The sequence below is a fragment of the Terrapene carolina genome, unplaced genomic scaffold (genome assembly GCF_002925995.2).
Source record: "Terrapene carolina triunguis isolate 2854851 unplaced genomic scaffold, T_m_triunguis-2.0 Scaffold69, whole genome shotgun sequence".
NCBI classification, from domain to species: Eukaryota; Metazoa; Chordata; order Testudines; family Emydidae; genus Terrapene; species Terrapene triunguis.
Window position 1 is genome coordinate 18,540,613 of NW_020664420.1, and position 16,405 is coordinate 18,557,017.

The 16,405-nt window shown below is 38.5% G+C and overlaps 1 protein-coding gene across 6 annotated transcripts in view; it reads left to right on the top strand.

Annotated features, from left to right (window-relative positions):
• The first annotated feature begins 1,277 nt into the window (after positions 1-1,277).
• Positions 1,278-16,405, top strand: part of SLC1A3 (solute carrier family 1 member 3) — an 85,379-nt gene continuing 70,251 nt past the window's right edge. For 4 of the 6 annotated variants that reach the window (XM_026649242.1, XM_026649245.1, XM_026649247.1 and 1 more), the window contains exon 1: positions 1,278-1,458. In XM_026649242.1, coding sequence (XP_026505027.1) covers positions 1,278-1,458 — 181 coding nt within the window. The remainder of the gene's footprint in view (positions 1,459-16,405) is intronic. The other 2 variants (XM_026649244.1, XM_026649246.1) reach the window with 2 other exon arrangements.

Sequence of the window (16,405 nt, forward strand, 5' to 3'; positions counted from 1 at the left end):
CTTTTTAAATAACATGATAGCCCCTTCAATCATCCTTCTTCTAAAATCTGAACTTTCTAAATGCTTTCTGCAAAGCTCATTAGGCAATCGATGTAGCAGGGCAGAAAGACATAAATGATCTATATAATTGAGAATGGATTTCAGTGGTGCAGCCAGCTATATCCATTCATGAATTTGTGACCCTACCAGAGAAATACTGGAATAGATAGCAGGCATAGTTGTGTTATCCAACATTATGGAAAAGCAGATTCCCACTTTGAAATTAATTTATTCTGTAATTAAATCTGTACAAAACTATTTTGCAAATAGTCAAAAAAGTTACAGTGTGTTTGAAATGAAAAGTAGATTATCTTGCGAACATGTCCCAACTATTTTAATGAAAGCTTTAAAAAAAAAATCTTAAAGCCAAATCTGTAGTGTGATTTTTATCAGATCATATCAATGCTTTGCCAGTCAATGCAAAGCATTATCTTGTAGTGTGAACTTGTAATAAACATGAAGTAACAAGCAAACTGGGTTACATCTTCTGATGTTTTACAGATGTGTTCAGAGTAGCTTACACACTTCAAAGATGAATGTTACTATCAAAGACATACCTCCTGAGTAGTAAGTAAAGAGAGAAACTATTCCTGCTGTGTTTTGCAATATAACAGGAGAGAAATCAATGCAGGACAAAGCATTAAAATTATCTAGAAACATCTGAAATACATAATATTCTGAATGCTATGATTTAAAAAGATATTATTTATCAGAAGTTTCATTGGAAAGGTGGGATAGGCAGATTCTGTTCAGATAAATGTGTGCCTGCTAAATACATGAAAATGAGGCTTGATCAATAGTTATAGATATACAGCAGCTGATTCTCCTGTGACATCCATTTTATATTATTGTAACTCCATTGACTGCAGTGAAGTTACTCCCCATTTATGCCAGCGTGAAAGAAGAATCAGGCCCATTCCCTGCAGATGCAGAAATACAGATCTGAACAAAATCTGTATTTTCAAATCAGGGTTCCACCAAACGTTGCACTTATTTACCACATACTGCAATCAATTAATTAATCTAAATAATCCAAGTCTGATTGTTATATGATGAGTATTTGCCTGCATGTGCAGATATGACTAATCATTCCTCTGAAGTTTAACTTGTTGTGACATTTGACATATCTTGTCTTCTAGCTTCCTCCTGCACTTCCCAAGGAAGAAGGTCTTCTGTCTTTCTGGGGAGATTTTAACAGCAGTAAATTATAAAAGAAGAAATCACTTTTCAAAATATAGATGACTAAAAGTAACGGAGAAGATCCAAGATCTGGAAATAGGATGGAGCGCTTTCAGCAAGGAGTACGGAAACGTACACTCCTGGCAAAAAAGAAGGTGCAGAGCATAACTAAGGATGATGTTAAAGGTTACCTAGTGAGGAATGCCTTTGTGCTCTTCACCGTCACTGGTGTCATTGTTGGTGAGTAATTTGATCAATAGGGATATTCTGTTTCTCCATTGCATTTGACAGCCTTAGAAAATGTCACTTGGCCTCAGCAATTAGCATTCTGAAAGAGATCCCAAATTCTTCTCCACTGATAATAACTTGCTGGCTTGGAGCATTTTTGGCTATGAAAGTGTATGTTGAAGTTTTGGAGAAAGTATAATTTTAGTTATTCTAGTGTTCAAAGAGGTGAATCATTTCGGTGAAGGACATTAATTCAGCTGTTTTATTAATTCCTCTGTTTAAGAATCAACTGTACTATAACAGAATCAAAAGGACTGAATAATCAAACAAAATCTGTTTCTGCCAAAAAGCAGTTGCAATACAATGCCCCAGAATGTCACTTTCCACTAACCCATACAATTAACATGTTGAAATGAGAAACAGAAGTCCCCAATATTAATTATAGGGTCATTTGCTTCTCAGACAAGCCAAATATCAGAGATCAGAACCCAGAGTCTTAACCTTTTGTGTTTTCCCTTGACGAATATAAAATAAAACACAAACCTAAATCCAAGGTCATGCTTTCTCAATTACTCTTATTCTTACACTTGCATCTTTCAGATATAATCTGAGAGGCAATAAGAGTTCTACCTGCTCAAGGTGCCTGATTAGACATTGTTTTTATACATGGTGGAAATTCAGTAGATCAAATAGCATGCTCAAACTTTTCAGCTTCCATTGACTTCAATCGGAGGGAGTCTGGCCCGCAAAATGAGCATTGCTGGATTTAGAATGTGCCAAAATTTAAAAATCTTTTAAAATATTTTTAGCTACATAAAAGATTGATTTGATGGAAAGACTTTTTATCTGAAGACAATGAATTTTCACCAAAAAGTGTTCCATATAGAAATATTTTATCATTATTCATAATTGTTATTTTTCTTAACTGGAACTTCGCTATCTAAACAATATCATCTTGCACTGAATAAAACAATTCCTTCTATTATGGAGCAAGTAGATTTTGGTTATATAATAAAAAAAAATTGTGATCAGATTAATTTCAAGCCTAAACATATTAACCCGCTCACCCACATGCCAAATTTTAGAGTTTACAAGTGAGGCCAAATCCTGCTTGGGTGAGCAGTCCCATTAATACCTTGTAGAAACTGCTGTAATGATGCTTTCTTATGTGGATTTGATTGCTTCATTTCCTAAGCTTCCTTAGGAATCAGACATCATTGTTGCTTTTACAGTTCCTCATATCTGTAGGATTATTTGTAAGAAGTCCCATTTTATTGGTGGTCTTTTGCTGACAGAAAATGCAGTCTGGGGGCCAAATACAGTACCTACTTTATATCCCTAACAGAAATAGCACCTTTTCGCTTTTTATTAACAGTAATTGGTTAACAGTGTTTTGATTCCTAAGTAAGAATTTGCCACAGTCAACAAAAAATGAATATCAGTAACGTAAAACATAAAGTGTTTTTAACTGGTTGTCCACTAAGGAAGGTGCATTATAGGATCTGAAGTTAAAAATATGCTCTAATTCAAAAGCAATCTAATTCTTAGACTGTAATCTGCTCACAGCAGGGTATATCATTAAGTCTACACTGAGGCACTAGCAATTCTCCCAGCATTGGTCTAGCACTGGTAGAGTTCCCCCAGCACTAGCAATGGTGGGAACATTAATATAGGCTCTCATGTTCACTAGCGCATCCACCATTGCTAGCACTGGTGGAGCAGCAGTGATGCTTGAACTGTTGAAAATTCCCAGTGTAGAAAAGGCCATTGTGACAAATTCTGACTACTCATACACTGGTATATCTGGAGTACCTCTCACTCCAGCACCTTCAGAAGAGTTACTCTGGATACACTAGTGCAATGGAGAGCAGAATTTGCCTATGTTTGTAAAATGATGTGTAAACTTACAGTATATGCACAAATAAAGGGAAGGCATATCTATGGCTCTCAAAAAAGCAACTTCACACTTTAGTAGTTATAAATAAGTAGACCTCCTGTTACTGGTATGCTGAGGTAGAAATATATATTAATAGGGGACTGGATGGCTTAACAGTATGAACACCTCTAAATTGTCACTCTGAATCAGGTTGGTAACGACTAAATTTTGTTACCATCTCTCAGTTGTTTGGCAATCTACATAAAATCAGATGGTGGGCTTGGTCTAGTTCCTAGTGGACAGTAGTCCACATCACAAAACTAATCACCATTAGCACGAATTGACAACCTTGTTGGCTGTCTCAGTAAAAGGACCAGGGTTTGAATGAACATGAAAACTGAACTGTGTTTTTGTGCCATGGCAGGGTTGAAACATCACCAAGGGGTAGCAGGCAGGGCACATTTGAGGAAGCTTTCATTGCTGACAGCCCAGGCTCTAACAATTAGATAAATAAACCAAGGACTTTAGTTTCCAGGGCTGTCAGTACAGTAGCTTTCAAAAGGACTCAATTCACTAATAGTAAAATCAAACGTTACGTACCAACACTTTCCTGCAGGCCATTTTGTCAAGGTGAGAAAGCAGGTTTAATATGGCACTTCCCACTTCATTTGTTAAGCAGGACTGATTCTGGTAGAGATTAAATTTGTAGGATCATAGGTCTTAGCCCACAGTTTCAGGACCATAGTTTCAAATGGGCATCTGAGTTCATGTAACAATTGTTATGAATGCATAGATACATATTTGCTCATAGAAAGTGAATACATATTTATATGATTTGTGCACATATATTTTGTTGACTTAACTGACATTACCTAGCACTCACCTATAAGCAAGAGCATAGTGCACAGGGAAATAGCATCATGATCCTCACAAGATAAGGGGAAGTGTATCTATTACCTCTAACTTCAGGTGCTACTGCAATGAAAATTGAAGAGAATGAACAGAACTGGTGAAAAAGGATGAGTGTATACATGCTATTGCAAAGCATGAAACATGAGAGAAGGCAATGCAAAGTGCCAATTATCTTTGAGGGGGAAGCACAGAATCAATTGCCCTAGGGTACAGATAAAAGGCTTCCGTGGCTGCTGCAATAAAAACAATTAAAGTAAAAAAATAAAGCTATTGATATGGAGATGTCAGAAGTTTCTCCAGAGCTAAAGCTGAGACTAGCTTCTATAATATGCCTGGTTTTGGCACCTTTTCTGAAACCTTCAAGAAAGTTCTTTTTGGTGTCAAATGTATGGTCTCTGGCTCATTATTACTATTATTATATTTTTATAAAATTGGAGCTGATTTCAAACAAGCTATCTTCGAGAAATATGATGTGGAAAAAATAGGTCATTCTAAAGTTTTGAAAACTTCTGTAAGTTTTTTTGTCTGCAAAATGAGTTGTCTAGAAACTTTAAATGAGCTTTTCAGTGAATCTTGGCAAGATCTAGGGTACAGGACCTATTCTGAGATGGAGAAAGGCATATTTGGGGAGTTGTTCACTAGTGAATTGAGTATGACAAAATGATCAATAGTACTTCTAAGGTGTGCTGCAGGTCCTGATGGCTTTTGGAAAGTTTGCAGGAGGTCTTACAGACTTTGAAATGTTCTCCAAAAGCTTTGGCATAATCTCAATGGCTGTTCCATTCCCCCATGCTTCCCTCCTTGTATAGTCTCTCCTGATTCCTGTTGCCTACCACCCAGTTTTCAAAACTCCACAGGAGTCCAGATTTTTTCCAGAAGAACTCTGAAACTCCACAGGAACTCCAGTGGAGTTTGGTGGCTACCCAAGGGAAAAGCTTAAGTCACACAGAGTTTATGAGTAGAACTCTTGTGAAGCTGGTCACAGGGGAGCACTACTAAAACTGAGAAGTCCAGTGGTGCTAAAGAAGAATGGGGAGTACATAAGATAAGCAATAGTTCCTGCATATTTTGTGAGGTGATCATGACCCTAATGAACTCTCTAGCTAAAATCTTTTCACAGTGCCCAGTCTAACTAATCTAGTTGTGCACTGGGACACTCCATTGGGGAAAGGGAAGGAATCCATTCCCCAGTCCATGGAGTGAAAACGGTGCTGCTTTGTTACTGCTAATTAAGCCTAATGGCTGGCATAGGTGAAGGACCAGAGCATGTGCACAGCAGAAGATTCTCCTGCCTCACCCCACAAAAGAGTAGAACTCTGAGCCATACAGGTGATGTGCACCCCAGCATGGTGTACCCAAATTTTACCTCCCTGGTGTGGTGAAACTGCTCCTCTTCTGCTGTTCAAGGGCCCTCTCTAGCCCGAGAAGAGGGATATAATTTCCCCCATGTAAGATGCACATGACCCCAATATACACTTTGTAAATGCACATGGCCACAGTGCCTGAGGTAGGGAGCTTAAAATTCACATGGGACCAAGACATCAGGCTACGATAGTAAGGAACCACACCAAGGTGTGGTTTTAGGTGAGCAGGCATGAGCACATCACATAGGGTATAAAGGGTTCACCTGGAAGCGAGCAAAAGGGACAGAGACACATAAGAAGACACGTAAGAACCTGCACAGTTCACAAGCTCCTGCACAGTTCACTGACTCCTCTCACTGAATAATTCCAAACTTTTCAAAAATGCCTCAAGCATATTCCCAGACAAACACTGAAATTGGAGTTAAGATTGAAAAAAAATCACTATGGGAAAAAAATGTAAAAGATCACTTTAATTTTCTTACAACAGAACAAAACCTGAAAGTTCAAATGTACCAAGTTTTCTTTATCAGTTACTACTTCTTACAATACTACCAGACCTTTAATTTTACAGTTACTACACACTCTCATATTTTGAAACTAAACAGAATCCAAAAATTCAAATGACTACTATTTTATTTAAAGCCACATGCAGTACAGAGGAATCACATACTTGGTCAATTTGGGAATCAAAATGTACATATTGGGGACAGATCAACCAAGGTACAAGTGCTTTTAGATAAATAACTATATGTACAAACTTCCTATGCTCCAAACTCTGGAACTATCATAGGGTAGAATAGTGCTGAAAAATACCATTTTGGAGCAGTCATAAAATCTATGTGCAGAAGTACACATTTACTGCACTCTACATACAAATTGTACTAATATCATAACTTTTTCTAAATAGATATCAGAGACCTTCTAAAAACTCATTCTAAGTTGTTTAAAGCTGATTTAAGACTACTTCTTACAGACTAGATTTGAAGGCTATGTTACATGGAATGTGAAAAGTTGGCATGAGCACAGCATTAAAGATGTTTGTGTGGCTTTAACTATGATTTCAATAAGAAATTCTCTATGTGAAAAGATAACAGGACAGGGCAAAGGCTCTATGAAAAAAAATATGTTACAATAGATAGAATGGGTGACCTGAACTTTGTCTGAAGGTCGTCTTATGGGCTGTATATTTTCATGACACCCAGCATATGTCTAAAGGGGATTAAAAACACTATTTTAGCTGGAGCTATTGTAAAAACTATTGTTAAGGTTGCCTGACCCTTTCTAATCTATGATTCAGTTGCTTACAAATTTCTGAAACTTTCATCTTTCAGGCTGAAATTTTCACTATCATTTCCTTAACATAACCTGGAATCTAAAAGATTATATTAATATTTAAACCATATTTCAGGGTAATTCCAAAGACACCATGATATGGCAGATTAAGTAACATTTTATATGTAGCTATTATGTTTACAGATGAACTGTGAGGGAAAGTATTTTGGAAAGTAAATAAAGGGCTCCTGGTTTTAAGGATTTTAGTATGAATCATGAAAAAAAGGAACAAGAAAATTGTTAGATTTCTGTGTCTATCTGGTATATCCTTGGCTACATAAGGTAGGCTGAGTGACAGCCAGTGATAGGTAACTAAGACTAAAAAGACATCCAAAATAATTGCATTTTGAGGAATTTTTTGAAAGAGGTGATTTGGGGCAAAGGAAGAGGTGATAGTTCTAGGTGAAAAGTACACCTGGAAAGAGGAGCAGGGTTGTAAGTAGGAGAAGAGACAAAGGGAATTGGAGGTAGTTCAAACAATTAACATTAAACCTTCATGTATAGAAGAAGTAGGTGTGTTTTCTATGAATTTTCTTATTTGTTTGTTTTTTACAAATCTGGAGATTGGCTATTGGGATGGGTTCTAGGTCATAAATAGAAATCAGTCAGATGGTCTTATTCTTACTAGACATTGGCATGGCTTCCACATTTCTTTGCAAATTGGCAGAACTGACACAATGTTTGTTCAAGAAAGGTGTAAGATTGAATAAGAGATGTGTTGTGCATCCTGGTTGATCTACCTTAGGTGAAATACTGTATACAGAGAAGGTTACATGTGTCTACTTATACCCCTAACTGCGTCTAGTTCATTATAGCCGTTCCTCAATTTCATGAGGACCAACTTTACAAACAAAACAAAAAATGCCACACACCTGTCTGGGTATCAATCTATCAAGACTCTACTTAATCAGATATTATTGGAAGTACCGAAAAGGCAACTCACAGATGACACTGTCTAGTGCACAGATTTTGGCGTTTCTTACAATTATTTTCACCTAGCCTTTTTTGCCATTAGTGTAGTCTTTAGGATAAGTGAGTTGTAGCCCTTTCTGAAAAACGTTTAACAGACCAGGAGATTTATTTGTAGATGCCATATCTGCAGGTGATGTGAATATACATTCATTAATCCTGTATGCAACAGGATTACAGGATCATGATTCATGGACCACCCTTCCTAGAGGTGTGATCCTTCAAGAGGTTGAGCACCAAAGAGAATGTTGGGAAGATACAGATGAGAGACTCTGAGGCTGAAATGTTAACAGAAGTGCTGTAACAAATCGATACATTAAACAGACTGCACTCTCAGTAATACTGGACAGTAGTCATCCAAGAATTGTTAAGAAATTTAAGAATGAAGTGGCTTAGCAAATATATGCAACTTATTAAAAATCAGCTAGTATACCAGAGAGCTAGAGGGTTGCAAGTGTTGTACAGGAACCTATCTATCTTTTAATAAGTTGCTAGAGGTGATCGTGTGAATTACAGATCAGAAAGTCTTACTTCAATACCAGGAGATATGATTGCAATGATCATTAAAAATTATAAAAACACTTAAATAAGCATGATATAATAGGGACAAACTAGCCTGACTTTTGTGACAGGAAATCCTTGCTCTAACCTACTCAGATTGTTTGTGTGTGTGAAGAAATGTTGGCTAAAAGAGAACTTGGAAATATAATTGAACTGGATTTTCAAATCTCCTTTGACAATGTCCCTCACAAGAGTCTATGTTGCATGAAATGAAACATCTTTACTCCCCTAGTGTTTACAGGCATAAAATACTTTTGGCACAAGCAGAGTTTGATTCAACAAACATTTCTTTAGCACTGTGACAGACACCTCAGTTACACAATTAGACTACCCAAGTACTAGATTTCATACATTAATGACGGGTGGTCATTGCAGGAATCAGGAGTTATGATAGGTCTCTACAGAGATCATGTATTCTGGATGTTAGAGCAAACAGTTTCAGGAACTAATGAAAATAATGAGCATATTATTTATAAATGGGATTGTGACATGGTGCTTATGACTCCCTCCCAATAGAGTTAGAGGGAATGAGTGATAGGAGTTAGAGTATGATATGAAGCTTGATGTCATATGAAGTATGATATGAAGCTAAAGCAATATTGGAACTACTAGCAATTATCTTTGAGATAATTGAGGATTGGAGAAGGGCAAACAGTATAAAACATAGTACTTATCTTTAAAAAGTGGAACAAAGAGGACCTAGGGACTGGTCATCTAACTTTGATATCTAGAAAGATACTGGCATAAATTATTAAATAATCATTTTATAGGCACCTAGATGATAATAAGGTTATAAGTAATAGCCAACATGGATTTGTCAAGGACCAATCTAGATTTCCTTCTTTGACAGAGTTACTGGCCTCATGAATTGGGGAAAGCTGTAAACGTGATATGTCTTGATTTTAGTAAGGCTTTTGACACAGTCCCTCTTGACATTCTCATAAGAAAAATAGGGAAATGTGGTTTAAATTACCATAAAGTGGGTTAAAAACTGGTTCAAAAAAGTAGTTATCAGTTGTCAAACTGGGAGAATGTATCTAGTGGGATCCCACACAGGTCTGTTCTAGTTCCAGTACCATCCAATGATACAATATTTTAATTAATGATTTGGACCTGGAGTGGAGAGTGTTCTTTAAAAAATTGCAGATAAGAGGGATTAGTAGCACTTTGGAGGACAGGAATAGAATTCAAAATAATCTTGACAAATTGGTCTGAAATCAACAAGATTAAATTCAATAAAGACAAGTGCAAAGTACTACACTTAGGAAGGAAAAATCAAATCCACAACTACAAAGTGGGGCATAATTGGCTAAGTGGTAATACTACTGAAAAGGATCCAGAGATTATAGTGCATCACAAATTGAATGAAACTCAACAATGTGATACAGTTGTAAAAAAGGCAAATACAATTCTGGGGTTTGTTGAGAAGCGTCATATGAAAGACATGGTAGGTAAGTGTCCCACTCTATCTTGAAGTAGTGAGGCCCTCGGCCAGAGTACTGAATTCAGTTCTGGGTACCACACTTTAAGAAAGATGCAACAAACTAGAGAGAATCCAGATGAGAACAATCAAAATTATAAAAGGTTTAGAAAAACTGACCTATGAGGAAAGATTGAAAAAGCTGGTCATGTTTAGTCTTGAGACAAGACAGCTGAAGGAGACCTGATAACAGTCTTCCAAAAGATTGGGCAAACACCTGTCAGGGATGGTCTAGGTTTACTTGGTCCGCCTCAGTGCCAGGTGCTAGATTTGGTGACTTCTCAAGGTTTCTTCTTGCTGTACATTTCTATGATTTTATGAAAGTGGGCACTTTCCACAAAGTATCATGCACAACTGTACATCCAAGAAGTCAAAGCTAATATGTACTGATTAGGTAAAACAGGTATAAGACAGAACCAAAACATGTGTATCTTTTGTGGGAAGGACTCCTACCTGTAGTTATGGATACGCTGTTCATACATTTAGACAAAATGATGTGGGATATTTTAAACACAAATACAAGACACTGTAAAATCTTACATAAGACTGTCTCTTAAATTAGATCGTTAACTCTTTAGGGAAAGGACAAAGTGTGTTCCTGGGTGTTCATACAATGCCTGGCTCTACGAGACCTGGATCCTAACTGTGGCCTTTGGATGCCTCACCAATATAAAGGAAAGATTATAATGGATGTGGATATTTTGAAATTATTGTACAGTAAATGGGAAAGAATCATAAACTGTTAGAGAATATGTCAACTTCCAATCCAGGGAGAACTGGAAAAGAGAGAAATGTAAAGTTAATAAAGAAACTCTGTAAACTGACCAGTATATTAAAATCAATATTCCATTCTGCTTAAGAGAGAATAACGTACTTATTTGTTGGAAGCCATTATTTTAGGGACCAAAAATATGAGCACTTGTCAAGAGGGTGCAGCAGGAGTAATATCCAGACAGAAAAGTATGTCAAGATAATTGTAAAAATTATAATAATAACAACTATAAAGTGGCTAAGGGACCTTAATTGTACATAAAACTTTGTAACACATATAATGGGATATAATCCATGAGCCAGATTCTGATCTTGCTTACACTAGTAGTGATCTGGTGTAATTCCAGTGACTTCAGTAGAATTATTTAGGATTTACATCAGCATAACTGACATTAAAAACTGTCCCTCTACTTCAAAACAGATTTTAAAAATAGGACAGTATTATTCTGCACTTCTAAATAACTTCCATCTGAGGATCTCAATGCATATTAATGAACTATATTTCATAGCAACCCTGAGAGTTCTGACAGAATTATTCAGTTCATCAAAATCAAAACATCCTGTGTAGATTATTTTACTTCAACAAAGTTCCAATGGAACTCTGCCTGCCAGGCAACTTTTGAAACATGTCTGGTTTCCTGCCAGCTTGCTTCTCAGTCCCAGAGCTTCCAGTGTCTACAGCATTGGGGCAGCCAGCCAGAAAACCTGCTCCAGAGTTGGGGTCCCAGGATCCATAGCTCAGAGGAAGCCAGACAAATGAACTACCCCTGAGTCAGGGACCCCAGGTCTTCTAGGGTCTGCAGTTCTGAGGAAGCCACCCAGGTGGACTGCCCTGGAGACACAGACTCCAGGACTTTCCTTTACACAGAGATTTTCAAAATTTTTAGTTTTCATTCCTAATTGGAACAAAATCAAATTTCAAAATATTGAAATCCCCTGTGAAATGGAGACAGGTTTCAGAGTGGTAGCCGTGTTAGTCTGTATCAGCAACAACAACGAGGAGTCCTTGTGGCACCTTAGAGACTAACACATTTATTTGGGCATGAGCTTTCATAGGCTAAAACCCACTTCATCAGATGCATGGAGTGGAAAATACAGTAGGAAGATATATATACGTAGTACATGAAAAAATGGGAATTACCACTACAAAAGTGAATTTTCCTCCTGCTAACAATAGCCCACTTTAATTGAATTGTCTCGTTAGAATTGGTAAGGCAACCCCCATCTTTTCATGTACTATGTGTATATATATATATCATCCTACTGTATTTTCCACTCCATACATCTGATGAAGTGGGTTTTAGCCCACAAAAGCTTATGCCCAAATAAATTTGTTAGTCTCTAAGGTGCCACAAGTACACCTCGTTGTTTTTTCTGTGAAATGGAATTACCTTCTCCACACAAGTCTACTGGCTAGGTACAGTAGTTACAGCATTATTATCCCAATTTCGCAGATGAGGAAACTGAGATACAAAGAAGTCATGTGACTCACAAGAAATCTGTGACAGTAACAGGAATGGAAGCCACATCTGATGATTCCCAATCCTATGCTTTAGCCACATGACCTCTTTCCTTGTAGTTCAAGTAAAGGAGAAATCAATGGTGAGAAACCAATGTAAGAAGGATTCATGGAAGAAGAGGGTTTTAAGGAGAAACTTGAAGAATGACAGAGAAAGCATTTGGTGGCTAAGAAGCAAGAGAGTATATAAGTTCTAGGTATATAGGGTACCATAAAAGAAGTACTGAAGCCAAAAAGTAAGGAGAGTGAGGTGGATGAGAGATCTGAGAGTAAACAATAATGTACAGCACAACTCAGTAGATAAGGAACATCTGAAGGTAGCAAAGGGTTGACAATGATTGTTTTTAAAATGTTTATACAGCTCTACCCCAATATAACATGACCCAATATAACACGAATTCGAATATAACGCAGTAATGCAGTGCTCCGGGGGGTGGGGCTGCGCACTCCAGTGGATCAAAGCAAGTTCAATATAACGCAGTTTCACCTATAATGCGGTAAGATTTTTTGGCTCCCAAGGACAGTGTTATATCGGGGTAGAGGTGTAGTTGCAGCTTGCAAGTAATTAGCCTTATCATGGCACTTGCAATATCACCCAATACAACTAGAATTGGCCAAAACATGAGTTCAGGTTCACAGGAAATTTTGCTATTTTAAAATTTCGTGAAAACCAAAATTCCAAAAAGATTTTGTTTCAGAAACACCAAGACATGGCGTTTCTGAAACTAAATTTGCTCCCAAGGACTCTGACAGCCACTGAGTGAAATTGATGTCCTTGATAGTTTCACTCAGCAGCTGCCTGGAGCTCCCAGGGTCTGTGGCTCTGGGGAAACCTTGACATGTGAGCTGCCCCGGACTAAAGACAGTAGGGCTTCCAGACTCCCAGGCCAGCTGGCAGCCTGAATCATCAGTAAGCCTGAGGGTCTTAGGCAGTCCATATGGCAGGGCTGCCTCAGAGCCACAGATCCAGGAATAGAAAGAATGAAATTTTGATAATTTGAGATCATCCATTTGATATTAGGGAAGATTTCAAATATATGTATATGTTATAAGAAAGCATCCAGGTGATTCTGGGAGCACAGAAATGCAGAAGGTCAAACAGTATTAAGAGTAGAAGTGTTGGGGTTGGTGGTGTTTGTTTTGGTTTATTTATTGTGGGAAGAGTCTCCGATCAAATCAGGAATTAAAGGTCATATCTGTGATAGCTGATGTCCCACCAGATAGTTTCATTTTTTGGAACCTGAGCCTCTAATGATTTTTATGCCCTCATCATGGAGGAATCTGCAAAAGATGAGACATGCTCTTGATCTCAGATGAGACATGCTCACGTGTAGAGGTTAGTAAAGGGGAAAGGAACAAGTAAGGGAAGTAAGGATGTCATACAAATGAATAACCAACCAATCCCACAGCAATAAACACTAAATGCCCACAAACTAAGTAAAAATAACAAAAATGCCCTCATAGTCTCCCCACAGGCCATAGTTGGTTGGTGGAGTTGGAGATCAATGAGAACTAAAAGGCTGGTGGTGTCCTAGCTCTTCCTTCTGGAAGAGAGGTCCTTGGTGACCACAAGCCTTGGCCATCCCTGGTTTCTAGTTCAGAGGAAACTTAGCAGGCTTGGGTGGCAGGCAGTCCTCACAGGCAGTGGAGTGAGAGGATTCAGTCTCTTCCGTGTGGAGCTGTGGGCTTTGGGTCAGTCTCAGGTCCCCTGGCTGAAAGAGACAAAACAGCATCTTACTTTCTGCTGCACTGAGCAACTCTTGGGTTGCTTCCCTCCAACTGCTGTAACTTGTCACTTTGCAGCCAGTTCTATCTTCACAAACTGTTCCTGCTTGTGCTCAGCTCACAGGTGGGGCAGTCCTAGCCACATGCAAGCTATCTGGGGCCTGCAGTTGGGTGCCTGACTTGTCCATAGGGTGGCTGGTTTGGCCCCAAGCTGTTTCTGTCTCTCAAGCAGAGGGGGAAGCAAGCAGTCCCTATTTCAATTCCCCCAGTTTCTGCTATGTGCTGTAAGAAGTGCTGGGAGCCGCTTCTATCAAGCCCCCAACTGGTAAGGGACTACACCCAGATAAATTAGGAGGATTATACTACCAAGAAAAATATATTGGGTGATATTCTGTGCTGCATCTTTAAAAGAAAACACACAGATCTTTTAGCCTAAGAGAACGGGAATTAAAGTGGCTTTAAGCTATCTTAACACCCTCCCAATTCTGGGCTGCTCCAGGGTCTGACATAAACCCCAACATAACTTTGTCCTTGGGGCTTGTGTGAATTACTGCAGTAGGCATCAGTGCAGCCCAGAAACACTATGTGCTACCGCCCTACCCCTGACAATCCCCTCCTGCTCCTAGCCAATCCCAGGCATGCCTCATACTCCAGAGCTTCCAAAAGACAGCTTGTAGAAGGAAGACAGCATCCTCCTGCACCATGGGAATTCTCCCCTGGCTAGAATAAGGACTTTTAGAACCTGTTTAAACTATTTCACCCCTTTTACCTGAAATGAAGGGGCTGAAAATGGAGTTAGAATCTCCCCCACTGAGCACACAATATTAAGGAAAATCAAAGAGGCATAATAAAGCAGTAATAATGGATGATTTCATACCCACATATAAAGTGGTCATATGTCACAGTGGAACAAGGTTTAGAGAATCAATTTCTCGACAATTTAAATGATTGCATGATGGAACAATTAGTTCTCATGCTCACAAGAGGCAAGACTACACTCAGCTGAGTCCTAAGTAAAACTAGAGTTGGTTTAAGAAGTAAGAAGAGTAAGAGTTTAAGATAGAGACTTTAAGACTAAAACTAGAGTTGGTTTAAGAAGTAACTACCACTTTAAGAAGTAACTACTGAGCAGTACTGACAACAATATGATCAAGTTCATCTGGAGGTGAGAATCTAGTCAAAAAGACCCTAAAGTAAAGAGTATATTAAAATCCATAGGTTCATCATGGCATTTACTTAAGTATATCATAATGGAGTCACAGAAAGTATGTTTACCCCTAAATAACAAAGGAAACAAGAAGGCAAGAAAAATAGTAATGGGGTTAAATGGCAAGGTACAGGAGGTCATTTTAGATGAAAAATCAAACCCATATGAAGCCAATAGAAAGGAACATAAACTAGGGCAGATAACATGTAAGATGGAAATAAAAAGGGTAAATTAATCAAAGTCTTTATATGCAGTGTTGTTGTAGCCATGTTGGTCCCAGGAACAAGGTGAATAAGGTAATATCTTTTATTGGACCAACTTCTGTTGGTGAGAGACACAAGCTTTTGAGCTTACACAGAGCTCTTCTTCCAGTCTGGGAAAGGTACTCGGAGAGTCACAACTAAATACAAGATCGAATAGATTGCTTAGCATAAGTAGTTAATGCAAGGAACCATTCAAAGTGAAGCAGCCCATTAACACTTCTCCAGTCATAAGCGAGAAAAGGGGGAAAAAGCTGGGGGGAGGGTTTAAGTGGGTCATAGATTGTTGTAATAAACCATAAATCTATTCAGACCAGGACTTTTAGTATCTACCAAAGTTATGAATTTAAGCTCCCAGACTCATCTTTTGAAGGGGTTGCACAGGTTTCCTTTGAGGATAAGGACTGAGAGGTCAGATAGACTGTGTGAGTTCGTTTGAGAGCATAGCAATCATCTTGTTTCACACACCTAGTTGTTATTGGGCCATTTAGTGGACAGGATGAACTACCCAACATGTGGTGATAGGCATGTGTAGGACCCATGGATCTCGAAAGGTGTGTTGTGGGGGGTGTTGACCATCATAGCAGTGGAGATAGATCTACAAATTTTACATTCGTTGTTCTGACAGTCTCTTGTGCCATTTTGAGTTAGTGTGTCCTGGTCTTTGAGGAGCTAGCTCCTGATGAGGAGCTTGGCAAGGTTGGGGGGGGGGTTATTTGAAGGCCAAAAGAGGGGTCCAGGAAAGATTTCTTTCAGGATGTGGTCCCTATTGAGTATAAGTTGTAATTGTTTGATGATACCCCGTATGGGTTCCAGTGTGGGGTGACAGGTGACAACCAGAAGTGTGCAGTTGAAGGGAGTTTTATTTCTGTATCAACGCAGGTTCTATCAGGGCATTAGGGTGGCCCGTTCCATGATGTAATCTACTTCTCTCATGGAGCATTGTTTAGTGAAGTCGGTTTTAAGTGTGTTAAGGTGTATAT